Source organism: Pogoniulus pusillus, chromosome 7 (assembly GCF_015220805.1).
Source record: "Pogoniulus pusillus isolate bPogPus1 chromosome 7, bPogPus1.pri, whole genome shotgun sequence".
NCBI lineage: Eukaryota > Metazoa > Chordata > Aves > Piciformes > Lybiidae > Pogoniulus > Pogoniulus pusillus.
Window position 1 is genome coordinate 11,152,120 of NC_087270.1, and position 27,975 is coordinate 11,180,094.

Below are 27,975 nucleotides of genomic sequence, written 5' to 3' on the forward strand. Positions count from 1 at the left end.
ACAGAAAAATATCCTAGGAAAACCTACAGGGAACTTTAACAAACAAACAAATAAATAAATAATGTACTTAAACAAAAGTTAACTGAACTGGAGCTTATGCTAATCTCCACTTTGAAAAGTGCTTTCACTACAGACTATTTCATGTTCCAAATACTCAAGGCACTGTGAAACAAAAATACTCTCTTTTGTTCAGCCTTAGACACATCCCCATAACACCTTACCTTTATGATAACCCAGGTAATTTTTGGTCTTTGCAAGAAGTACAATACTATTTACTGGTTGGATAGATGACAAAGAAAAAACACCAATTTCCCAGAAATCCATGAGGGGAAGGGGCATAATATTTTTGTATGTATTTATTTCATGATAGGGTAGGTTGGAGTACATAAAAAGCTTTACCTGCATATACTTCAAAAATGAAACTGTTAATAAATCAGTTACATAGTTCACCTGAAATGAGAACACCAAAGACTTTGTATTAGTTAACCTGTTTTAAGTGGCAGCATCAACGCTGTTAATTTACGATTTCACTACAAGCAAAGCACAAGACTCCTGCAAAAAGTAACTTACTCAACACTGTGACTGCTTGAGATGTACTGCAGGTACAAAATGGTAACAACAGAACTGGTAAAAGACTTGAGCTGTTTAAGGAATACTTGAAAAATATTTGCCCCGTAGTCATCACTGTCTCAAGCACTGACTCTGGTTTCCCTTCCCCACTATTTCATTCAGATGGATATACAGTAGGTATTTTTAACTCCCAATTCCTCTCTTCCATCTCTCTGCCCCACACTCCCTTTTCTTTCCATCAAGCAACATATGAAAGTTACATATTGCTGATCCCTCATACTAATGGGTTCAGCTCTCAGCATTCAGCAGGCCAAGACAAATTAAAAGTGTGTGGTTCTACATTGTGAATTCACAATTTTACTGAGCCTGTGTGTCAGTTTCTGCTTAGCAGCAGTGATGTGAAGTCAAAACAGCTCCAGTAATCGACTAAATGCATGGAACTATTACAAATTTGCATTGAATTCTCTCAGAGTAGGAGCTGAGGCAGTAAACATAAATAAAAACATACTTCACTACAGTAGTACTGAGGCTCATACTGGTAACAGCTGCACTGAGATGTTCTGTTAAATCCAGTGTGTATCTGCTGTGCAGAATAACAGCAGACAAAAAAAAATCATTAAATGCTTGTTACTACAACTGCTCAACACTATCACCATTTCCCTTTTCTAAAGTATCCCAGATGCCACCTCACTGAGAAAAAATGCCCAAAGACACAACTATCTCTAAATCTTCCGGGTTCAGCCAAATAGAGAGCACTACACACCAATCCAGACACAAAGCAAATCACCCAAACACCACTCTTAAGCTTTGTGAGAGCTAAAGTTAACACATTTATGGAGCAGAAAGTGGAACAGACACCACAAAGCAGAACAGCAACAGGCTATTCATGAACAGTGGATAACCATTGCAGGACACTCTGAGAGCCAGCCAAACAGCACAGGAGAGTTACAGCTTTCATGTGAATAATTTATTCTTTCATCACTTTAAATTTCACCACAGTTATTTACAAATAAATTTTTACGTGGACAGGATTTCATCAGCTACTGCACAGTTGAATTCATTAACAGGGTACGACTGACATCCTCCCCATGTTGCTAAAGAGTGCCTATTTTTGATCAAAAAGGGTTATTCTTTTGCCAATCGTTCCTTTGACTTAGTTTCCAAGGGCAAACAGAATTTGTACACATGCCTTTGCTGCAGTTTACATTTCTTTTTACCAGTTAATAGATGGGGATAGTCAAGTTCCATCTGTTTTCAGCATTTGCTAAGAAGCAAACACTTTATTGAAGCGTTTGGTGCAATGAAGGCTTTAGGCATTTCCATGTTAGGCACTGCAATGCCTCCTTACTAAGGCATCACCCCTGAGAAGAATTCCAATAGCGTATATGGAGTCCCTCACCTCAGACTGGCCACCCAAATCCAGAGTCTGTCTGGAAAAGCTTTCTACAAAAGAACACTTGCCCAATCACAACATGTACTAAATGTGCCCTGAATGACACACCCAGGAGCTGGAGCCTGGAATCTAACCATAACTCAGTGTGCAGGAGCCTTTGTGTGCTTTTGGAGGATCTGCATGACATTTATCCCTGACAAAGAGCCATAGCAGGCAGTGCCAATACTCTTCTGCTAAACAGCCGTCCAGATTTGAAAACACACATGCACAAAGTGGGAGGCATGAGTTCAGTCCTTACTCAGCTTAAGGGAATTCAGCCTACCTCCTCTAGCAGAGACTCTTGAAACTGGGAGTAGTCTAGGGAGGGGCAAGTAGAGAAATTACCTCCTGCACCTGCAATTAAAAATTAAAGGGGACCGAGACTCGTGGAAAAGTTAAACAACAGAGCTGACTACATCTCTACAGCTAGTCCTAGATCTCTCAGTAAGGATGAGGGTTTGAAACTGCTAATACAGAACTAGGAGGAGCAGCTGACACACCAGAAGGCCATGCTCCTGTTCAGCAAGACCTAGAAAGGCTGGAGGGCAGAGAGGAACCTTATGAAGTTCAAGAGGGGCAAGTGTAGAGTCCTGCATTTAGGGAGAAATAACCCCATGAACCAGTACGAGTTAGGGAGCTGACCTTCTGGAAAGCAGCAATATGAAAAAGGACTTGGGATCATGGTGGATAAGTTAACCATGAACTGGCAATGCTCCTTTTAAGATCAAGGCCAATGCCATCCTGTGATAGATTAACAGTGTGGCCAGCAGATCAAGGAAGGTTCTCCACCCCATCCAATCTGCTGTGGTGAGGTCACATCTTTAGTACCACATCTAGTTCTGGGCTCCCCAGTTCAACTGAGACAGGGAACTACTGGAAAGCATCCAGCAAAAGGTAGAAAGATGACATCTGGAGCATCTCTCTGATGACTAAAGGCTGGGAGAGCTCAGGCTGTTTAGCCTGGAGAAGACTGAGAGGGGATGTTATCATTGTGTATCAGTATCTAAAGGGTGGGTGTCAGGAATAGGGGGTCAGTCTGTTTTCAGTTGTGCCCAGTGGCAGCACAAGGGGAAAACGTGCATAAACTGGAACACAGGGGAAGTTTCATCTGAGCATGAGGGGAAACTTCTTGACTTTGAGGGTACTGGAGCACTGGCACAGGCTGCCCAGAAACTCTCTGTGGAGTCTCCCTCTCTGGAGATATTCAAAACCCACCCCGACAGGTTCCTGTGCAACCTGATCCAGATGAACCTGCTTTAGCAGGCAGATTGGACAAGATGATCTCCAGAGGTCCCTTCCAACTCCTACCACTTTATGATTCTGTGCTTCACCTACTTCAATAATTGTTGAAATTTTTAGTCAATGAAGGCATAAATATTCAGAGATCAGGCATTAGCTCCAAGAGGTCTTTCAATGCATGGTGAACCAGATGGTGGGAGACATGGATTGAATCCTTGCAGGTTAAGAAAGAGAACACATATCTTAATGATATCATGCAAACTGAGTAGCCTTCAGGCCATTAGATAAAACAGCTCTGATTCAGAAGCAAAACATATGCAAACACGATCTGAGCACGGCCTGGCCCTTTAGTTTGTACCATAAAACCCTACCACACCAGTGGCTTCTGGGTATCACACCATCTTGTCTCAAAGGAGCTGTGGCAATAGCAAGGTAGGTGTGGAACTGCTCAGGTGAGCAGTTCTGAATGGGTGGAGGGGAACTGCTCAGTACCTCCACACTTCAAAGGGACAATGGCTGCTCAGTTTAAGTTAAACTAAAGAATTCTGGAATGACAATTTTGGTCTTTGAATGCTCGATGTCTACATTAATTCTGGTTTCAGCACCCAAGCTTGGTGTGGGTTTTTTTGTGGGTTTTTTTTTGGATATGCAGAAAATATAACTGAGGAGGAAATAAAAACCTCTCAGTAAACTTGCCTCAGGTCTTACCAGGGAGGAAACGGAGGCCACAGGGCAATAAATCTGGCTAGAAACATGCTTCTGTTGTCAGCCATGAGGCTGTGATTATGCAGAGAGTGAACAAAGGAAACAGGTCTGATGGACAGCTGCTAATGAAGACCAGATTGCCTTCATTTACACCGTGTAAACAGTGAAAACAGGCAAGCACTTGATTCAACCTTTTCTAACGACAGGAGCTAGCAAAAGTACAAACCACTGCAGGTCTGCAGAATGCTTACTATAGTAAAGATTACTTCCAAATGTGTATCTTCATGGTGTACAGCAACAAATATTGGAAGAATGGATACATTTCAATCTTTCCTGAAAGTCTGTGTGGCAGCTTAAATCATGGAGACTTACCAAAACTCATTTGGAAGCATTTTTATGTACTAGCAGGAACAAAACCGCTCAATTAATGCTAATGAATAAGAATGTAAAAGCAGACTTGAGTCCTCACTATGCTGCAGTGCAGGAACTATGTTACAGAATACTTTGAACTATGGAGTCACATTGTGTTATAAGGTAAAACAGACATTTTCTTGGGTGTTCTTGGTGACTCTACTGATTTAAAACCTTGCCTAGTGCCCACGTCACTAGTTTAAATACATGCCTAAGTGTTTCACTACACAGCTTGAAATACTGTCTGCAGTTAACACAAAGAATTATGAAAACACATAACTTCCCTTTTCTGTCCAAGCTACGTTTTCATTTAACTTAGAGTCAACATTTCCAAGGATTCTTGTCTGAGAATTAATTCTATTGTTCAATGAAAAAAGTCAAATTTTGCTAATAAATATGCCATCTATGGTAATAAATCTCACCACACCAACTGTGCCAAGGCTAAGATACAGGTCACGCTCTGCAGGCCTACAGCTCCTACGAGGCTGATGCTTCCATTAGCTCACTTGTGAAGAGGCTTGCTTGGCTAAGAACTTCTAGGACTGGGCCACTGTTTTCTACACATCAGCTGCATTAACCCTGTGCAAGACAGATGGAGAAAAGGAAGGAAAAAAAAAAGCCAACCATGAACATGAAGGAAAGAAGCATCTATAAACTTCACTATTTTTTTTTTTGTGAAGACAGTGTCTCCTAGGACAGGCCCTGCTGCCATCCTTTGGAACTAGCAGTAATGTATAAGAATGCTAACGTCCTGCTTAACAGAACCATCTTAATAACAGATAAAAAGATCTGTTTTCTTTGTTGTAAGGTCCCTATGTCTAAAATATGAATATACACTAGAGCTTTGAGTATAAACAATCCCCTGACCCAGTTCATGCTGAGAACCCAATAGCCAAAACACTTGCTCTTTTTTTCCTTCCAGAACAGGTTTCTCAGTGATTTACTGCAAAGCTAAAACATTTGCCTTACCTACCGATTCTTCTACAAAACGTATAAAATAAATGCATGTGCCCTTTCCAGTGCAGTCTGTCTGTGTAGGCAGCTCACACTTCTCCAGTTCTGAGTAACATGACACAAAGTATGCTCTAGCTTTCCACAGGCAGGAAGAAGTTTTATACGGTCTCATTAGGATGCTGCTCCACAAACCATACTGGGAGGGTGGTTCAAAATCCCACTGACCGCGAAGGCCAGCAGCATGTACTGCAATTAACAAGGACTTATGGATTACAGCAATGGTTAGATCAAAATAAAGCAGTCTCTCAATCAATAGCACATCATGCTAGTGCACAGTATAACTGACATATGTATCACATTCTTGTTTTTCATGTTCTCCTGTGATGGTCATCTTGCACTAAGTTGGAAAAGCCTCCTGCCACAGAACAGTGAACATTCAAGTGAAACATTTAAGCTGTCCGCAGTCAGTTTCAAAGGATTTACATTTGGTTTAGGTTAATCTTCCTTGACCTGCAGCTAATTAAAGAGCAGCTGAAGTACAAAATATCTCCCCCAACTCTAGTGGCATACATGGTCATGTCAATCGTTTGCAGTCAGAACAGCTTCAGTTCATTTTTGTTATAACTTAAAATCTCTGATTAAAAAAAGATAATAAAATGACGCCTTTTTATACAGAAACCATTGCCTTTTTCCAATATAGAACTGGTCACATCTGCAGTAATATGCCACATTTTAAAAAGCAATGTGTCTTTTTCTTTTTGTATTCCAAACAGAAACACGTGGCACACACTTGCACTACTCAAAACTTCAAGTCTGGTATCTGTTATGTCATTTATGGTTGAAATTCCTGGGGCCACACAGTGCCACACCTTCCTGAAACCATCTATTGCACCAGAACTGAAAGGCTGTGATGGAGACATTGTTCCTATACTTTTCTAACACAGGAAACAGTAGGTTTAACAAAAACAAATGCAGCTAAGCTACACTGTCAGCAGCGTTTGTCCCTCAGTATCACTCCCGAGAGAAAAACAAATGGCAGAAAAGGCTCCAGCCCAGAGTGCAGCTAGATGTGCACATGCGATCAGCACTAGTGGTAACATCCCAGGATGACACTGTTGTCAGGAATTTTTGTTAAAATCCAGGTGTAAAAACCTTTTTCTCAGATTTGGAATTGGCACAAATGTAATCCAGAGATTATTGTTCATAGCAGCTTTTCCATTCGTGTGCTTGGCTTTTCACACGAAGCACAGCAAACATGCAAAGAGCTACAACCAAGTTACAACTGAGTGGGCTCCAGCTCAAAATCTTGGGAGTAAAGACAAAAGGGGGGAACTCTTCTCTCTGACGACATGTGAGAGAAGCTCCTCTCTGCAGGGGAAGTTTGTGAGTCCCCCACAGCTGCAATCCAGCTCCCCACTTGGGAAGCCAGAGCCAGGCTGGCCACTCACAGTGGGAGTGAGCCCTCCTGGTCCCCTGCTCTGTCCATCCTCTCAGGCAGGGTGAGTACAAAAGGTAAGAGGACACCCTTCACATCCAAGGGTGGTTTAAGAAGCTCTGTGTCAAAGGTGCCCTTAAGCCCACCATCTGCTTCCACCTCACCATCCTGGGCTAGGCTGAAGCGCAGGGTGCCAGTCCGGTTGACACAGTAGATGATGTTGCCCAAGGGAGCACAGCGAAAGGGCTGGACGGGGCCACTGCTGGGCCGCAGGCTGGCACACTGGCTCCAGCGTTTGGCCACCGTGTTGTACCGGAAAACTTCAACACCGCCGCCAGTCCCCCCACCGGGGCCCTGCTCCCCACCGCGGCTGCTGCTCACATCGAAGCGGTAGATGAAGCTCTTGAAGGCCACCATGTCAGCAGAGCGCCGGCGGCTGCTGTTGTAAGGGCACTCCTGCCACTCATCGCGTTTAGGGTCGTACTTGAGCAGGCGGTAGAAGAGGGAGCCTCCGGAGACATAGATCTCCCCATTGCAAGTGGTGGCCTCGTGAGCGACAGCAAAGGCTCCCTTGGGCAAGGGTGCCACGGGGCTCCACCGGTCAGCCCGCGGGTCGTACCTCTCCACAGTGAAGAGGCATTCACCCCCCACAGCGTAGATGTAACCGTCCAGGGCCAGAAGCTTAAGCTGCGAGCGGGCCTGAGCCAGCGGCCGCACCTGGCTCCAGGTGTCAGTGAGGGGGTTGTAGCAGAAGACCTTGTCAGAAAGGCGGGCCCGGGGCTCGCCACCCGACGTGATGCCCCCTGCTAGGAAGAGGTAGTTGTGGAGGACACACATGGCGCAGCCCTTGGCATTCGCCTCCTCGGGTAGGCGCGTCAGCACCCTCCACTCGCCGCTACCCTCCTGGTAGCAGTGGATGAGGGAGCTGCTCTCCTCCAGGGAGACCACAGAAGAGGGGCTCTGCGGCCGACTGCTCTCACGACTCTGCGGCCGGCTGCCGCCACCCGGTCTCTCAAAGGCATCGCTGACTTCAGCCACCAGCAAGCAGGGCCGGCCGGCTTCCATGCGTCGCTGCAGGATGAGGTCCCGCTCCGTGCCACTGAGGCGGCCATAGACGCTGGGCTCCCGCAGCACCTCCAGGTAGTGGTCACTCATGAAGCGGTAGGCAGCCTCACGCAGCTCCGCCAGCCGCTGCTTCTTGGCCAGGCAGAGAAGCTGGTAGCAGTTGTCGAGGCGGAGCTGGGCGCGCATGGCCTCGGCGGCGCAGTGCAGGGCACAAGGCATCTGGAGGACGCGGGCACCGCTCACCACCTCGGCCAGGTTGTCGTGCCGCACCTCGCCCATGCGGGCCGTGTACACGTAGTCGATGAGAAGCCGCAGGGCCCCGTAGCTCACGCCCTTCACTCGCAGCACATCCCGGGAGGCACGGGCACGAAAGTAGTCACTCTTGGCTGCCAGCACTGACTTGTGCGCCCGGATGCGACGCCCCGACACCTCTATCACCAGGTCGGGCTCCTCTGCCGGCCGGTCCCGCGGCCCCACTGCCTCCTCATCCTCCTCCTGAGGCTGGCCGCCGCTGTTGTTGATCTCCCACTGGCTCTCCACCACCCGCCCGCCGTCGGCAGGCTGCTGCGGCTCGGCAGCAGCGGCGCTGAAGCAGAGGGAGGAGCTGAAGCCGCAGGGAGCGGCGGGGGTGGGCGGCGGCGCCGGCGGCGGGGCGTGGTGGCCGGCCCCGCTCTCCTCCTCCTCCGCCGCGCCGTTGCCTTCCATGGAGCCACTCTAGCCGGACCTCCGAGACGCCGCGGCCCTGCCAAGGCCTCCAGGCCGCAGCGATGCGGCCATCACCTGCAAGGGAGACCAGAGAGCGCTCAGCTTCCCGCGCCCAGCCCAGCTCCCTTCTGCCGCCTTCGCCCCCAACCTCCGTCTTCACATCCTGAGCCGCCACTCCCGCCGGCGGTCATGTCTCCGGTGCTCGGGGCTACAACCCTAGCTTCAGCTTCCCCCGCAGGATCCACCCCGTAGTTCTGCCGCCTCCCGTTGCCCGGGGGGTACCTGCACTACCTTACCCGCGAAAACCCGACCCCCGCCTGGTGAAGGGATCGCCCCCGAAAAGCAGTTCTGGTTTTCCTCTTGGTACGCAAAAATTCTAAGCAGCTTTTAAGCACTGTGTCCTTTTCGTGACGACTTAATCCTACGCTGTGTTGGGCAATGGGGAAAAATGTCTTTTAAAGGCAGGCGCTTAGGAGTACTACCAGAATATATTCACCTTGTGCAGCTCTGTCAGTGGAAGGTGGTGGCTGTAGTCTATTCTGGACAGAAACTCCCCACTAGCCAAGCTTTCCTTTACAGGACCTCCGTGCAGGTTTTTTCATAGTACTGCTCCTCATAGCATTTGTCCTGTTTAACAGAAAGCATACAAAGTTCATTAGCTTAAAGACACACATATTCTCAGTTTGCTCAGAAGTTTGAGTCTGCTCGAGTTATGTTTCCTCTAACAACATATCCATAGCATCAAAATGATCAGCGTTCTGCCAAAAGATTCTAAGCTCTTTAGAATTAGAGGATTTTTCTGCTCTGACCAAAAAAAAAAGAGCAAACTGACGTGTAGGTAACAGCATAGGGAGCTGTAACACAGTAGCGAGACGTAAACCAGCCTTCAGAAGGACTGGTTCATGACCAAAGACTGATGTTCATCAACACAGAGCAAGGAAAGATCACAATAGATAATTAGAAGATGAAGTTTCTTCTGCGAAAATGGCAGGCTGCAGGGCATGGCTGTAAGTAGGTTAGTCCCTGTCAGTGCAATCACCACTCAGTTCTATCTTTGTTTCACAAACATAAGTTTCAAAGTTTAACAAAGCTCTGTTTTGTTTGCTTTGCATTGGTTTATGATTTTCCCGGGCTCAGTTTAGCTTTTGATGAATGATGCATGAAAATTGTCCACGTGTACTTAATTTCATTGCAGAAGTGTATGCAGGTCCTATTCTATTTTTAAGGATGTTATTGATTTCTGTTAAAATCCTGGAAGGCCTCGAGGAATGCTCATTTCTATGTACAATACACCTTGAGACTTCCTTTCAGCAGAGATGATTTATTTACCCTAAGAAATTAATATTAAGAAAATCTAACACTTTTGATTTTTTTTAAAATGGAAACGTAATTGTTAGGTGACATTGTCTGGAATGAACAAGAAACCTGGAAAGTCACACTTGTGCAATGAAACTTCACTTCAGTGATAGCACTGGGTTTTTTTTAGGAGTTTTTATGTTGTGTACTTACCCTGTGAAGGACTCTCTACTACATTTGCTCATTCAGTGAGCCAATAGGTCAATATGGAGGTTTGATTTCTGGATATTTGAGACTTTGAGACCATACCAAGTTTTCAGCACCATTTGAAAACTTCTTACTAGAATGAGTAAATTCCACAAACTTTGTCTTTTTCATCTGTGTGTTTAAAAACCTGGCACTTAGGAACATGCTGTGCCATTTTGTGAACTTTGGATAGCCTCAGTGACGAATTCCCTGAGGTCCAAACCCAAAGGTAGGTTAGGCTTTGCTGACTTTTCTGCAGCTTTAACTAACGAGGAGAAATGAAGTGATCTGTGTGCACGCTCGGGGTGTCTGTGTAAGATATATTGATTCATTAATAACTTAAACTGGGCAGATGCTGCTCTGATTTTGTTTTCCACTGAGTCTTCACACGACTGAATTCACTGTGTAACCATTTGTAATTCTGATTTATCATGCCGTAGACATTGAGATTAATTTGCTTTCTGCTCCAGGACCTCCAGAGCCCTGATTATCAGCTTTGCCCAAGAGCAGCTACTATACCTGATAATGGCAAAGTGACAAAGGTCAAATTGAGATGGTTGGAAAAAAAACCACCTAGAATGTCAAGCTCTGATGCACAGCTGTATAAAGAAAACTGCTACCAGTATATCATCTGCAACATAAGTAATTGAAACATTTTGTGTCCCCTCTCCTCTGTCTCGGGCTGCATGCCCAGTTACTCAGCTCTTATCTTGCTACAGTTCTGGATAGCTTGACGTCCTCGATCATGAACATTCAAGGGGTGCTAATGAACCTCCCCCCACCCTGCCATCAATATTATGATCTTTCCTGCATCCAGACACACTTCACTTCTGAGACTGCTTCTCTTGTTCATGTTCCCCCTCTACAAGAGGTGATGAGTAGCTCCAGAGTTGCACGCTCTCAGTGTACTGCTTGATTGTGCAAGCGGAATTAGAAAGGAAGAATAAAAAGGAGTGCTATCTAAAATTTAAAAGTGGGGGTTACTAGGTGTGAAAAGTCCAAACCAGCAACTGTCATGCCAATAATATCTTTGCTGAAATACATTTCCTGCATCATATCTTGAAGGAAAACGACCAAGTAGAATATTCAATTGTTAAAAACAGTATCCAGAAAAAGTGATCTTTTCAACTTCCTCAGCTCATGTCCTCACACACAGTGTTCATACCTCCTCCTATATTCAGACATCTGCTTGGCTTAGACATTTGACTTGACACTGAAATGTATTGAGAAAGAAGCTGCCACCCACCATAGTCCTAAGAAACCCCCATATTAACATTCCCATGAGAAATCACAAGGGGGAAGAAGGGCTGATGGTACAAATTGCTAATGGCAAGCAGTAGAACTCTGAAGAAAAATATCTTCTGCTATATTTAAAGCTAACTGCCAAGAATATGTTGAAATTCATGTTGAATCTAAGGAAGGAGAACTTTAATCAAAGTACCACATGCAATCTAGGCAACAAGGAACTGTACAGGGAAGCTGAACGTTTAAATTAAATGAGGGTTTGGAAGACTTGTCAATGACAGAGCTCCACCAATTTCAGCACTTTTGTCTAGCTGCAAATGAAGTACAGAAATTACACACAGATGCAGCTGAAAAAACAGTTCAGAGAAGTGGAACCTTCCCATTATTGAGCAATGACTGATCTGAGTTCAAAGTTAATGGATTTAGAATAAAACAGGAAGAAGCTGTGAGACTGATGAAAATAAAATACTGAACTTCTTCACTCTTTTCTTACCTACAGCAACTGCTATTCTGGTGACACAGAACATTCAAAACTTTCAGAATCACAGAAGATACTCCACAGCTATGCTGATCTCAAAGGATCTGAGCTCCCAGTGATCTCATTTGGCTTAAAACAAATTTGGTTTTAGCACTCTTTTCAAAGTTCACAAACAAGGTAGGTACTGGGAAAGGACACGAGCAGTTCAAAATACATGGCATCTGTGGACTGATGTCACCTTTCATACCTGGGACTTTTAAGTCAGAAGCTGAATTACTTGGAATGAAACTGGTTTTATTATCATGGGGTTGGTCTAGGGATGATGTAATATTAATGGACAGAGGAACTGCCAACAAACATGAATTGTATTTACAGACTTGGCAATGACACACTTACAATATCCTGGATGTGTGCCTCCAGCCTCAGATGCTGTGAGACATTGCTCAAGCAACAGCAGAGATAAGAAGGTGTATCTTTTTCAGACAGAGAAACTGTAATGCAGAGTTGCAGGTAAAGTTTCCTGGCACTGTATTCATTTGACACTTCTTCTGATAAAATCCAATTAAATGCTTGTTTCATATTGTTGTCTTTTGTGTGTGTGCGTGCAGTGCCAACAGTCTTTGACCCAAACCCTGTTCCCTAGCAAGACTCACTTTCTCCAGGGGATATGCGCATGTGGGAGGAATTAGGTTACTGCTCTCCAGTTCACAAATGGAAACTGCTCTGACTCAGTTCCAGGGTAAATAAAAGCAGTGTTTTCCCTATCATAAGGAACTCTAATTTACATAAGCAGGCTACCCTTCCCAGGAGACTACACCAGCTCAGAACCGACAGAATGCTGTTCTGCTCCACCTTAGTCCAGGAAATGCTTTTGCCAAAACTTGTACTGCCAAATTTTACCCCGGTAGAGACTTCCCTTGGGATAGGGGCGTCATCTGATTGGGATGATTAAGCAGTCAAAAGAAGAGGATCATCAGAGAGAAAACATCCCCTGTGTTTACTTGAAAGAATAGAAGATGACTAGCACAACTGGCCAACATGAAGCCATTCAATTCAGCCCAGAAGGCAAAAACCTACTGGAGGGCACAGTCAAGTACAGATACATTTGCACTTTTATAGAAATCTTCTCCTGCTCTTGAAGCAGATCTGTGAAATTCAGGGGGGTGTGGTGTAGGGAAGTGGGGCAGAATGGTCTCTTCATAGCTGAGGAAAACATCTGGAGAAGAGAGATACTTCTGCTCTGAAACAGAATGGCTTGCAGCACTATTAATGATTTAAACCCTGGACCTTAACCTCTTGATTAACTTTCTGTTTGCAAGAAAAAAAAAAACAAACCACAACACAGAATTATTTCCATGTCCTATCTCAAGAAAAAATGTAGACAGACTGATCTTTTTCCCTTTCTTTTTCAAAATTAGGAGTACTCAAAACCTGGGTTATAATAAAGTCGTAACATCTTGCCCTGCCTAAGGGATGTACTTCTTCTGCAGCACTGAAAGCACGTTCAAGTTGCCCACACAGCTTCCTTGTCACCTCTCAAGGTGTTGTCATTTTCTCAGCATATATAATGGAAGTATGAGTTTTTTTATCTTACAAATGCAAAATTCTCATACCATTACAAAGAACAAAAGACATTTAAGAAAAGTAGGTTATGATTACAGACCACACAAGAAGCACGTGAGCAGCAGATCCTTGTCAGGAAGTAAAGGCTGTGTATGTCTGAGCATGGAGGAAGTCATAATAAAAGTATCAAGTGCCTGATGAAACTGATATTACAGCTAGCAAATCTAAACTAAAAATATACAAGTTCTAAACAGTTGTCATGACCACAGAAAAAGTTTCCTCATAGTGATATCCATAGAGACAACATTCTAAAAAAGAAACTATCTTTTTGAGTTCCTTCCAGCTTAGATTGTTCAGAAGATGACAAGGAAAAGCAGCGTCTCTCAGGTGTTCTACCCCAAAAAGGAAGTAACACTCTCACAAAACCAAAACTAGCAAAAGTTAAGTGCAAGTCCTCTCCAGTATCCCTTAGAAAGAAAGTCTAACAACCAAGCAAGCAAGCAAACAAAACCAATCCACCAGCCAACCAAACAAATAATAATAATACCAACAAAAATCCCAGTCAGCTACAAGATTTTGAGCAATTACACCACTTCTGGAGAAAATTCCATAGTTCATCTGATCTGGAGTGCATCAGTGATGAAGATAATGGCATGGAAATACCATACAGAACTTTTTCATGGAGTTGTTCTAGATACATGGGCTCATAATTAAAGTTCTAAAGTGAGAGCAATGTCTACGACAAACTGAAGTTTGGGTGCTTTCATCATATCTGAAGACAGCAAACACTACATCAGATGAAGAGCTGTACAAAGCACACCAATGCAGTGCTACAGATGGAAGGATGAATGCAGCCCAGAGTGGATATACTGAGAAATAGGGAGCAAATGTAGGCAAAAGGTTACATTTCACCTATACTGTTAGTTTTAGTATTACTTTTAGTAGTAGTTAGGTTTGCAGTGGAACATGAGTGGATGGCTTTACATTTTGGAAGTAGTATTTAAAAGTCTGGGAGAAGAGTATCACATTATTTAAGAGCTATAGTAAAACACGAAAGCAAGAGACTTGTCAGCAGCTCTGCAAACAAGCACCACCTTACTCTGGCTCCAAACAGTGCATGCCAGTCTCAAGCCAACTCCCAAGCAAAACACAGGATACCCCAGCGTAAGCACCACCTCACAGCCACAATTCCATGGCTTTGCAGAGAAGGTGGCTTGTGCTAGCAGATTAGAGAGCAGGTAAAGCAAGCCTTAGTCAGCCTGAGAAATGTAATGTTGAGACTTCTTCAGGGCTTGGTATGTTTGCTGTATGACTTGATGACTGTGCACAAGTGTAGGCACATGAAAATTGTGCATACTGGTGGCCTTCTTAAGGTGGTGGAGAAAGCTCTACACAAACTAAGAAGTGGAAGTGTAAACAAAGCAAAATATTCACACTACTGAAGGAAACAAAACAAACAAACAAACAGAAAAGGACTACCACAGCACATTGTGCATCCTGCAAGTTTACATGAATTGATGAGCAGAGTGAAGAACAAGCTCAAGGAAAGAAAATCTATTGAAGGTGACCAAACATACACTTAGCTCTAAAACTGCATCCAGCTTAGGATCCTGAGCTGGAAAATGGTAATACTCAAAGATAAAGTAGCATGTGATGGGGAAGTACACATTTTCACACTGCTTTATGCATCAGCTGTGGATTATGGTCCATTTGGGAGGCAGAATGCTCGACTAGATGGACATGCAACCCAACATGGAAAGGTCCTTATTTATTTGTGACAAGGAGATCAGGAGTGTGTGCCTTGCTGGAAGGCACTCAGGAGTTCAAGGGGAATGAAATTTGACAAGGGCAGACTAGATGATCTACTGATCATTTCTGACCTTCCATTCTGAAAATGGAACGTACTGAAAGTACTGACATCAAGCAAAGCATCATCTTGTGATGATTAAAAACCTCATTTGAGTATTAGTGTGGTTAACCACTGTAATGTTGATTGCAGAAATGCATTAAACTGTGTTGTCAACAAACTGCAAACATGTTCAAAGTCTCCAAGAACATTTTGGCAATGTTGATACAAATAAAGGAAGAGAATCTGCACTGAGAAGTCAAGTTAAGCAAACCAAGACTTTTCTTCCAACAGAGTTCTGAAAGTACAAGTCAAGCTTGGTTTTGCATTGCAGAAGATTTAATCCCCACAAGAGTATGGCATTCTTGCAACACACCTGCTAGGTATTGCATTTAATAAAGAGGGGCCAATGTAGTTGGAAGAAATTAAGTTCCCTGCCTCAAGGTAAAACTGGATTTTGCTTTTAACATCATTACAGAAAGGGCATACAGATGAAAAAGCAAAACAGCAAAAAGCTGCCAAAGTTCTGAAGCACCACTGTGCTTCAGAAAAACAGACTTTGAGAAGTAACAATAAGCTTCAAAGGAATGCCAACAAACTCCCATTCTTCTGAGACCTATGCCTAGGAAAAGAAAGTAAAGGGAAAACTTGAAGAGAGGGAAGTAATGAAAACATGGCTTTTCCTAGAAAAACTTGGGATCAGGTACTTGCTGAGAAAAAAATGGCCCACTTTTAAAGATTGAACAGGCTTATTGATTTCTTGATGAGTTAAGTAATGCTGAGAAAGGCAGAGATCCTCCAGATACACAGTGAATGGCACTCTTGTCATTTTCCCAGCTACTTTTTTAAACTCTGAGTTTACAGTCGTTCTTACTGCAGCTAAAAAACACACTATATCTAGTTAGATCTGCAAAACAGTCCCAGAGTTCTGCAGACATCATCTCTACACAGGCTTAGGACTGGATTCAAAGACAGACAGAGATGCCACAATGCCAAGCATGGCAAAGGCTGACTTGGAGGGCAGTTTTATCTAGCAGATGGTAATGCAACAGGGATATAAGACTTAAGATAGATCAGGTAGCAAAAAAACCTCTCCAGCAGGACAGTCTAATCTGAAGAGAGAAAAAGCATCATCTTGCACAGACTCCTCCCTCCTATGGCAGAAGTGCTCCTGGTAGAGTTTGCACCTGGGCCTGTGACTGTGAACTATTAGGTGACTCATGGTAGTCTAACTTCTTTATTTCATGAAAACTATGTCAAGGCAGAGAGATGTGGGACAAGCCTGAGGCCATATTCCTATACAGAATAGATCTGTGACTGGGATGGACCTCCCAGTTCTCCTGCAAGGGCACAGATGGATGTTGTGTGTCTCAGCTGTACAATAGTACCAATCTACTCGGTAGCCACCTCCTGGAATAGAATCTGGAACATATGGGCAGGCTCTGTACTCATTGTGTAGGTACAGTTAGATTCCAATTGATTTGGATCCTCAAAAGCCACCATATGAGAGCTACCAAGCCTAGACAGTAGAAAACTATCAAGGACTACAGTGATGCAGTGCTTAACTTGTGCCATCAAGTGATGACAGTTCTTCCTTTGGGTACCTTACATTCATTTTGAGGAGGATTCTGGGCTAAATTATTTTCAGTAGTGATACCAATTTGCTGGTACTTTGCCTTTCTCTACTATGGCTAGACCTCTGAACAAGAGAAATTGCTACTGCTCCTTCCTTTGCCTGACAAGATCAAAACCTCCAAATGCCAACTGAGTGCCCAAAGCATGAAGGCTATGAGAGGAAGGTTACTTCCCTTCAGATTAAAGTTGTATTACTGTTCCTAGAGGCAATAAAACCTGTATCAAGAGAGGGAAAGATGAATCCTGTGCTCTGTTCCCTGACAAAAAAGAACATTCCATACTTGTTTCCACTGCCTTTGGTGGAGCAAGGCTCAGTTATACTGCTTGGAGATTCAGGTCATCTCGGCTTGCGCTAAGCCTGAAAACCACTTTTGCTGCTATCAAAGGAGAAATATATCTAGAGTCACAGGTAAATTCGTGGCAAGATCCTACTATCAGAAATACCTGTAGGCTGTCTGCACAAGCTTCACCAAGCAGTGGGAATGGTTTTAGCTGCAACTACCTAACATGAAGCTTCTCCAAGTGGTCACTGGATGTGAACAGGAGAAGAAGAGAAAATTAAGTGCAGTGAATGCTGTTTACACCATTGGAAGGTAACTGCTGTTGGTGATTTTGAGACAGAAATAAAGTAAGTTTCCATTAAAACACTTACTTCTGTGGCCTGACACTTTCTGCGCTGGATGCATAACATTTTTTACTATAATGTGAACTTCATATGCTGAACTGAGATGTCCAGGCAAAGGCTTTCTGGCTGCACTGATTTCTCTGACTATACTCAACTGTTACATTTAGAATTTGGTGTTCATTATCTCTCACAGTAATTGGTATTTTCCATTGAACAGGGCAGGTAGGTAACAGTAAGGATACTTGAAGGGACAGTAAAGTCTTCCTGGTTATCTAATCTTATTCCTGCAAGAACACACCAAAGAATTTTACTCCTGTGCCAAGCCAATAATGTCTAGCTGAATTAGGTCAAAGCACTGCTCTGTTCAAATCATTTGTCTCACATCTCTATGGTTTCTGTTTTGGCCAATGATCTTGATGGAAAATTAGATGTCAAATGCATCCTCCTGGACACCAGGAAGAAACATACATGCTGCTTTTTATTTTGGACTCTTCCCAAAATGATCCATGCTTCTTCTGAAGAGGCACACAGACTGGCAGCACAATCATGAGGGTGATGATGATCACAGCTGCTTCAGGGCTGTCCCATCTGCTTTTGGACTTCCTAACACAGACCAGAAGTAGTAATTGTAGTATGGCTGACTAAACTGCAACGCATCATGTGATTTTCAAGTGCTTGTTAATGCATGCAGCTAAATTTGTATCATGTGTGGCAGTCATGGTGCTCTTCTGGCATCTATTAGGCAGCAGTCTGGGCAACATTAAACAGAGACAGGACCTGGATAAAGAACTAAGACCTTTGAATCAGGATGTGACACAGGAAGAACTTTGGTTTTATGGTTATGACCTGGGAATGTTGAGAAGCGGCATAGATTCAGGGGTCCTGATTTGTGGTTCGTGACTATTTTGAGATTTTGATGTTCACTCCTAAGTCCAAAGTTTTACTGCTTCTGAGAAGTGAGACGTTTTAGATAGATAACATCTCCTCAAAGCTTATACGGTTGCTTTTCAGCCACTGTACTCTGAAAAGTGCCTGACTTCAGGGGTACAGCAACAGAAATATTTATTTCCCTGTAAGGTTGCAAAACGTCCCTGCAGCCTAACAGATCCTTGCAACTGTTGCCCATCATAAAGACCTTCTGGTCTTCCATCACAGAGTGTAAGTGGTATAGACCACACAGTGACCAGCAAGAAGCAACACCAGTGATTTTTATCATTCGAATGCACATGAAAGGTCTTCGCCCTTGTTCCCCTATATTGCAGTGTAAAGCTTGGGACACATGGCACTGATTAACTCCAAAGCTCACAAAGCAATACACTCCAATGACTTTTACTTTGCTGTTTCTGCATCTGCTGTGAAAATCAAACTCCTTCAGGACTCTGTCACCAGTTGCTGTAAAACAACAAATGTGTTGTCTGTATATTGCCCACTTCCATGTTTTCAGAGAGGACAAGGATTGAGCTAGTAGTCAGTACTTAGACACTCCCACCTAAGTTACACTGGCGTTGATAAAGCCAGGGTCTGACAACATTTTAAATCCTATGCCTGTTGTAGTCAAGGGAAAATTCCCATTAACTTGAGCAGCGTCTGGGTTTCCTACATTGTACATACAACAAGCATGTATTATAGCTTTTTTTAACTGGGGCAATGTAGGGAACTGCAGAAAAGGAGATATGAAAGCAAGCTACACGATAGGAGAAGAGCTCTCCCATGAAGAGATTTGTCTTTGACTGACAGAATCAGAACATTTGTTGTTCAAATGTCATTCCTGTAGCAAAGGGTTGGCTTTTGGTTCTTACTGTCTACACTTTAAAATATGGGTTGCAGAAATAACAGTTTATCCCCAGAGCTTTTGGCCTGTTCCTCCAAGCTACTCACAGGAGAGGGCAAGAAAAAAGCAGAACGGTTTGCAAAAAAAAAAGTAAAATATTGCAGATCCCTGAGAGGTTGACAGTCTGAAATGATTCAGAAGTCCAGGAACCTTCCAGCAGTGAAAAGATTCACACACAAAGCTCACTCTCACCTTTAAATACTGCTGGAGAAATCAGTGTCCAGAAAAATAACAAATATCTTTTACTAATCCCTGAATGTGTTACGTATAAAATAACTTCATAATTAATGCAAACTATGGTGTGACAGACAACGTAACAGCATGGAAGCTGGTTGCCCAACTTACGTGGATTTGTATGAAAAGGCTGTGGTTTCTGGCACGTTTCCAAGTGAACTAAAACAGGCTGTCAACTCGTCTGCTTTAGCCAGAGGCACAGCGATGGCAGCTCGTGAAACACCGCACCTGAAAAGCACTTCAGACACATCTTTCTTCTCTCTCTGACACGGTGCAAAGTCTGTGGAACTACTGGATGTGTTTTTAAATCATCCTGCATTAAACAAACTGACTTAAGCAATCATGAATTCCTGCCATCCTCACTGATGAGATACAAAACGGTGGAAACTACCAGTGTAGAACAAGGGACCTGGCCTACTCAGCTTTGGCATTAACACTTAATCACCCGTATACAACACTGCCCCAGCCTTGTCATTCTTTCGAAGGGAAAACTGCTGGTGAGCACCCAGGGAATATTTTAAGATGAGGACAGATAAAAGGCTACAGAATTGTCAACACTGTCTAAGGAAAACACGGCATATATGAGCCTGATCCTGAAGAGTTAGATGCAGATTGAAATGCTTCGGTCGCAGGACTAGCCACACTCATGATGCCAACCCCTACATGCATAAACCAAGTGTTTGCTTGAATTACCTGCAGGAGGAAGGCAAAATCTCTACCTACTCACTGTACTGGCACGTGGTTACAAGTGCGGGCACAAGGAAGCAGGCAGGAGTGTATGGCTTAGGCTAGGGAAGGAGCAGACCCCTTTTTGCCTCTCCGTGACAGCTCAGTCATAGATCAGGTTAAACTGGCTGTCAAATCCTGAAGTGCTATAAAGTAATTCTTCTCTGGTGAAAGGAATTAATCATGCCTGTTCTCTGACAAAACAACACTGAGACCAAAAACGAAGCAGAAAGAACAGATGATGACAATTCCATTGAAGAGTAAAACAGCAGACATAAAAATGTCATGTCCCAACAGGGCAAATGAAACCAAACACAATGAAAACAAGATCGTTTTTCAAATGGGTATTTCCAAGGATAAAAAATTCAATTAAATCACTTCTCAGTTTCTATTTGCAGGAAAGAAACAGCCTCCTAACTGCAATGCTGCAGAATCTCAGCAGCAAAACCCCTGCAAAATGCATATAGGGATCTCTCAAGAAAAAAAAAAGTTTGTCTACTTTAACAGAAATTGCAGCATTTCTTTTCATGTTTTTACCCTTCTTTAGTAGGCAGCTGCCCCTAATACCCTCTTGCAACAGGATACTACAGGATGCTGAAACCCCTGGCAAGCAGGATCTGGATCCAGTCATCTAATCACATCACTGTCTCTACAGTAACCTAGACAAGCCCTAAATACTATAATCCTGCTTTACTACAGTAAAGCCAGTTAATGGCTTTCATTGGATGGTCCTGCCAAACGATGGTACACTAAAATCTACTGACATTTCATAGCTCTACACCTATTTGGACTATTTGTCACAGTGAAAAGCATTTGTATACAAAAGGATGCTATAAAGCATTTCACCCTTTTCACATTATCAAGGTGCAATCCTGCAAAGTCCAGTTCCACTTAGCAGTGCCACCATTGACTTCAATGCCACTGCTGACAGGAGTTAAGTCCTTGCAGAGTTGGAGGGGGGAGGAGGCTAGGGCAGGCAAGGAACCAGTCCTTGGCTCTTTGGCAGGTTCTCATTAGACAGTGCCATTAGCACTGAATGACCAGAGGACCCTATTGGCATGCAATGGATGTCCTAATTAAGAGTGAATAAGTGCTGTCTGATGGGCCCAGGGAAGAGGAGACTGCAGAAGAGGCAAGATGGGGCAGAGAGTTGAACTGGGAGCAGATATCCCTCGGTCAATACTAGTGACAATTTATTCTTTTCCATAAATATTCAATTTAATTCCATTTTGGGAGACAGATGGTTAAGTCCCTAAAAAATGGAGACGTTTTTAGCTCCTCAGATTATATAAAAGGATTGCTCTCTTTTATTGCTATTCTATTTTTAATTCCCCTTCTATTTTTTATTACCTACTTTTTTTTCCCCTAGATTTTTGTTCCTAGTTTTCCATTGTTCCATTTAATTACTGAGGCAAAGCTTCACAGGATACTATTTCTAGGGAAGATTATTTTCCCTTAATAGGTGAAATAAGGTTTGCCATACGACTTAATACTATCATTTATATGATTTAATACTGTATTTTTCTCCATTAAGCATAAGTTTGGGGTTGGGAGCTGGGTTTTTGTTGCTTTAAAGGACCAGACATAAAAATCTACTACAACTTTCCTTGAGGCACCTTCAACCCTGCAAAGCCGAGCACCTCGGGTCTGCACCACTCCTCTGCTTTTAGCAGGATGGGGCAGCACACCATGAAGAATTCATAGCGGGAACCAATCTACTGCTGTTACATCCCTAGACCTTAGTGCCAAGACACAATTTATATTTTCAACAGATCAGCAGAATGTTAAATAAGTAAATACGCAGGCATCAGGTCTGGCTCCTCTGCGACATACGGAGATATTCCTAGCCTCCCTCCCGCCTGGGAGCGGTGGATTGAGGGGGACGGAGAGAAAAGCACGATTAAACCTGATAGTGCTCCAACCCGCCCCCACCGCTCCGGCTACCGTGGCTTCGTGTCGTGGATTTTACCTCAGCTATGGGCAGATACCGGCACCAATCGTTCACAGAGGCGCGGCGGCGGCGGGTCGAGAGGGGCGTCAGGCACGTCCCGGGGCTGGGACCACTGCCCCGGCGCCGGGACGTGCCCAGCCGCCTGCCCGACCCCCGCCGCGCTGCCCCTGCGCTCCCCTCCCGGCCGGCCTTACCTTTCAGCCGTGGCCAGCGAGCCCCGCGTCGCTCTGGGGGAGCTCCCCGCCGCCTTGCCCACCGGAGCGGGAGCCGGCTGGGAGAGCTGGGAAAGGGAAGCGGGGCGGGAACGGCGGTGCGATGCCAGGCGATGCAAATGGCTGAAGCGCAGGGGCTGGGCTGGCGGAGGGGGCCGGGCGGCCGCGCTCAGCCCCTTTGTTCGCCTGACACACTCGCAGGCGGAGGGAGGGAAGAGGAGGGGAGACGGGCACAGACCTGTTGCTCGGTGAGGGGCAGCCGCCGAGGCGAGAAGCTGCGGCTCCCCGCGGGCAGGGTGTCTGCGCTCCCCCGGTGGGCCGGTAGGGAAGGCGGTGGAAGGGCCCCACCTGCCCGCGCACGGGAGAAACTCCCGCCCAGCGGAGCCGGGCGGGGAAACAGCACAGGGGAGGCATCCCGGAGGTAACCGGGGCGGCAGTGCCGCCGCTCACCAGCCTGGGGCAGAGCTGGCGGGGTTTGCAGCCCAAGCGGCTGGGTAGACACAGCGCTGGGCTCGGAGCTCTCAGGCTGCAGCCCCGGCTGACCGCGGCCTCTCGGGGATAGGCAGGCGGCCGCCGCCGGGGCAGTCGCCGGCACTGGCCGCGGCTGCTGCGGGAAGTGAGGGGTGCGCTTCCAGACGGCGTTCTGCCGAAAGAGGAGGAAGGATGTGCAGCCAAGGTGGCTTCTGTTTGCCTGCAGTTCGCGGCCTGGGTCTCGTTTTGTCCTGGCTCTGCAAAGCTGAGTCTCCTCTCAGGATTCCCACACATACACTCATTTCTCAGCTGCGTGAAAAACCCTCATGCTGCTTAGTCGTACTCTGGGCCCGCTCCTGATGGCACTTAGCCGAGCTTGGGATGCATTCTACCGAGAGAGCAGCCAAACACTATCCTATCCAAGTCTTTGTAAACCATTCCTGGTGCCTGGACATACCATATTGTCATTGCAGCAGATAGTTCTCCTATGATACTGCCGTCTCAAAACATTATCCATCTGCAGCTTTTCTCTTTGCCTCTGCTGGCATTGACTCCAGCATCCTGCCAGACTGGTTCTCCTGCAGCTACTCAGCAAGTGACTCCTGGCCCCGGGAAACACTCCTGAGCAAACATGCAAAGCTATTCCTGTCTCCTCTCTCAAATTAAGAGGACAATTAATTTCTTATGTGCTGGCAGTGTAAACACTGCAGCTGTATGTTCTTCCAGCTTCGTGGAGGTGATGGTTAAACAGTTTGGTGTCTTCTCATTAATTTTGTCCCATTGCTCCTACTTTTTGACTTCGGTTTTGCTAAAGCTCTTATGCGTCGAGTTAGCTCATAATGCACTAGAGTGCTTGCAGGAAGTGCTGGGTAAATATGACCACTGGAAACCCTTGGCTGCACTCATGCTGTGCACTGAAGTAAGTGCAGTGCCCAACCAGAAGCCTAGCTTTCAAGCTGAGGTTATGTCTCATTACTGGTGAGAGAGACCAGGGTGCTACTTGGTGCCATAAGATAAGAAACCAATGATCCTATGATGTGGCAGAGGTTTTAGAGTAATTAGCAACCTAAGATTGGATTTTAAGACAATTGTAAATTTACCACTGCCTCCTGATTTGGGGGGACAATGATTGCATAATTGGACTGTTAGCTTCTGTAAGTGGTTTTATTCCTAGCTAGCTGGCAAAAGTTTCCATATGATACAACAGATCCACTAAAGCCTGACAGAAAGACCTCTTGTCTCTTGACATCAGGAACTAATCTTCCCACTGTTTCATAGTACTTTAAATCCTATATATTTTAGGGAGATACTGAAATTAGACAACTGATACTTCAGTCCTCTGTGGAGGATCATCTCCCCTTGAGGTGTCTGACTTCTGTTCACTGATGAGAGCCACGTGGCTGTGACAGCAGTATCATATCTAAGTTCACTGGAGATTGTTCTGACTTGTACTTTCTCAATACAGGACAACTTTAAGCACTACTGGATATTCTTAGCTTCTTTTCAGGTTTAACTGACATATTACATTCCAGTCTCTGTCTACAGAGAAGTGTCTGTGCTGTAGTTTCTGGAGATGACTGGAAATCAGCAGTGGGTAGGAATACTGCCTGGTTTTGGGCCATACATACTTGCCTCCATTGCTGCACTCAGCAAAGACCTAAACAAAATCCAAGCTAGTTTGAAAATCCAATCCTAGCCTCATCAGTCAGGCAGCACTTGTCTGTCAGAGACTTTATCCTCTGCACTCACTGAACATCAACAGAAGCATGTTGGGTAAAATTACCTCAGTTTCGGATTTTGAAAGTGTAACTTTGGACAGTGATTTCCTACACTTTGTGAGCCTTAGTTCTCCCTGCAGGTTTCTTTTCTGGTCCCCCCCATGCATCTTTGACATCAAACCTTTAAGTGAAAACAAATAGAAGGGAGAGTTGCTGACCTCTCTTCAGAACTTTTTCGAAGTACTGCTGGTGCATGGATCACAGATTGTGACAATTTCCAAGGAGAACAAGGCTGCTCGTCAATTAGCCTTTTAGTTTTCAGTAGAACCGGAGACAATGCTAAAATCTGGAACACCCATTGCAGAAATCAGCTCAGTTCCAAATGCTTAATTTGCCTACTTAATTATAAATGGAGCCTCAGGGAACTCAAGGTAATGTACAGGAATAACTATGTCTGGGGGGCAGTTTTTTTCACCTACCTTAGACATCTTGTCTTAGGATGTGGTGAATCATCCTTAGATATTCCTTGGTTCTCTCCATTAGCTGTAAAGTCAGACTGGTAGCACTGTAGACAATTAAATTTTAAAGACCTAAATTACATGAGATGAATCATCATCCCAGCACAGAAAAGACCCTGTCCTACAGAAATCACACAGCTTATACAGTAAGTAATTTAGTCCCTATCATGCATTTTTATAGCCCAGCCAGCACTGCAAATATTCAGAGGGACAAACTGCTTGTAACTGCTGCTCCTGGCCATCAGGAGCTGCTGAGACACCCGTATTCTTCGAGGGGCAGTTAGCCCAGAGCAAGGACAGTAGAGTTGTTTCAGCAAGCACAGTGAGATGACTAATGGTAGGAAGAGCAGTGTCTGCTCTGTCCCAAAACCCTTAGCTAATTCCTGCCCAGTCACATGCAACAGACTTCCTTCTGAACATGCAGCCCACCCTCTCTGTCTCTCACATAGCAGCGATAGTGCTCAGTAATAAAAAGGGAATACATTTTGGAGCAAAATAATTTTATCAGATATTTCTCTGGTAAAAACAAATCCAGATGAAGAAACAGTAATAAGAAACTTTCCTCACCTTATACACTTCCTTGTCTGTTTAATCCACACCAGCCAGCAACAGATTTTCAGTTTCTTCTTTCAAGAACTGCCTCTAGTGCACAAATGGACGCTAGAGCTGAGTGCCATTCTCATGGTAGGGTCACTGAATATCATCCTGATTCAGAAAGATGGACATCTGCTTACTGCTTATCAGGGCCCTGCTTTTCCTGGGAGAGGTGTTGTGTTCCTTTTCTTTCTCCCATTAGCTGCATGTGATTCCCAACTCTGAGTGAGCTACAGTGGTTCTTCAGTAAAATTAGCCAGGAGAATAATTTTTTAATGCATCAGCCTAGTCTCAGGAGGATTGATTCTTGGCCAGTGAAGCTACAGAATTACTCATTTAAGGAGGCTGGGAATAATTTAACAAAATCCTTATTTCACCCAGATTAAATAATCTGTATCATGTGGACCAAGGGGATCTAAACCTTCTAGATAATGGGCTCAGAGTGTAGCTCACACAAGTGCAGGTAGGCTGGCTTTCCCAAGTAAGCAAGGGAGAATCCTGCAGGTTGTGTGCTCATGGTAGAATACCACAGCTCTGCTACCAGAGATCTGGTTTATGGCCAGAAGCTAAAATGCCAGAACACAAAGAAAAGAAAATCTGACTCCTTTTTGCTCACTCTGTGTTTGACAACTGAGTGCTACTGCATGAAATGCTGCTTGATATTCTAACACAACAGCCTGAAGGATTGGCTTGATGCTACTGCCGACACAGACAAAATGCTTATTACATTTCTGCAGTAGCCAAGGATGCCTAAAACACACTTTGACTCTTTGGAGTACAAAAAGCACACATGCTCTAAGCCTGCTACACAGGTATGATATGTTGCATATGCCTGATGCTGAGCCAGGCTGACCTGGCTTTGTGCATTAGTTTTGGCACATCCTTACAACACACCCAAACAGCAGAACTGAAAGAAAAGGGCTGGCTGCACTAGGAGGATTATCAGTTTCTAGTGGTAGAATGGTAATAATCATAAAGAAAAACAGATCATAAAGATGTTTTCAGTGCTGGATTGCATGCTTCTGTGCACTGCAGATAGATCAATACTGGGTTTAATTTAAGAGAAAAAAACTACCACAAATCCATCATAAGAGAGACTGTATTAGTGCAGACTTCTATCAATAGGAACAACATTCTGAACATGTAAAACAACTTTTAATGAGACTGAAAGCATTCAATAAGTTTGAGAAGTGGGGAACACAACACAGAGCATTTACTTACATGAACAATTAATAAAATGTGTGTATTGTTTCCTAATTTCTTTTAAAAAGAATGAAAAAAATTCTCCCCCAAAATGAAAACAGAGAATGAGAACTTACCCTTGCTCTTTACAGTGCTCTTAGTCTACCTTTCTTCTCAGCCATGCATTGTTCCACCACCTGTCTTCTCAACACGCATCTATGGCCACACATGCTTGTGAGCAAAATGCCTTGTGGTCAGGACATTTCTCCCCCAAATGCTGTTACAGCAACGAAATGGCACCAAGTACAGATGCAGGCTATAGCCAGCTTTGCTTGCCCAGACAGTAGGGTTTGTGCAAGGCAGGGACTGGCACATGGATCCCACCTCATACAGCCTCGGGATGTGTGTCAGTAGTGCCAGTGTTTTTGAGTTCAGCAGCGTAAATGCAGCTTAAGTTCACTGCTGGTGTCAGTTGCTTGTGATTTGGATTAAGAACATCATAGACTGCTCAGAACAACACTGCAGAGAAGTTGTGGTACTTACAAATCTTGGCTGAACTGGGGGTAATCCTCCTCGTTAATGCACAGTCTGTACTGCTGTCCAGCTTTGCAGGAAAAAAGAGAAAGTATCTTTTTAGGAAGGGAGCATTAAAAAAACACATTTATTGTAGTTCTGCAACTTGAAATGCAGGCAGACCAGAAAAGCTCACAGGAAGCAACTTCTACAGTTTGCTTTGGAAGGTGTGAGGTAATAGCTTTTTTTGTGCTAACATTCAAAGCAGTTCTGATGCTCAAGGTGAAATCCATATGATACTCCTTACATTTGCTTTCTAGTGAATTCTTACAATGACTTAATCTGCCCAAGGTGTGTCATTTTAATCCTGGCTCTTCTGGCTCATCTTCCAGGTTGGGACACACATTAACCATGACCGTGATTATCTCTGGAGTACAACAATATGCACAATAGGAGAACTGGCAGTGCTGCTGCCAAGCCTTGTTTTGCTGGAGGGAAAAAAAAAAACCTTTGAACACCTTTGAAGGTTGTGCTGTGAAAGACTAACTGCCTTCAGAGTGTGGTTCATGGAACTT

General features: G+C 44.4%; 1 protein-coding gene across 3 annotated transcripts; it reads right to left on the minus strand.

Moving 5' to 3' along the window:
* Window positions 1–1,522: 1,522 nt before the first annotated feature.
* KBTBD11 (kelch repeat and BTB domain containing 11) lies at window positions 1,523–27,898 on the minus strand. 3 transcript variants are annotated; one of them, XM_064145851.1, is made up of 5 exons: window positions 27,025–27,898; window positions 25,679–25,816; window positions 25,073–25,158; window positions 9,013–9,143; window positions 1,523–8,591 (listed from the first exon to the last, which is right to left on the minus strand). In XM_064145851.1, the coding sequence occupies exon 5, from the start codon at window positions 8,514–8,516 to the stop codon at window positions 6,756–6,758; it is 1,761 nt and encodes a 586-aa protein (XP_064001921.1). In that variant the 5' UTR covers window positions 8,517–8,591; window positions 9,013–9,143; window positions 25,073–25,158; window positions 25,679–25,816; window positions 27,025–27,898; the 3' UTR covers window positions 1,523–6,755. The 3 variants fall into 3 exon arrangements, with proteins under 3 accessions (XP_064001921.1, XP_064001922.1, XP_064001920.1); XM_064145852.1 differs by lacking the exons at window positions 25,073–25,158; window positions 25,679–25,816; window positions 27,025–27,898 and adding an exon at window positions 22,643–22,801; XM_064145850.1 differs by lacking the exons at window positions 25,073–25,158; window positions 25,679–25,816; window positions 27,025–27,898 and adding an exon at window positions 22,387–22,801.
* Window positions 27,899–27,975: the final 77 nt, after the last annotated feature.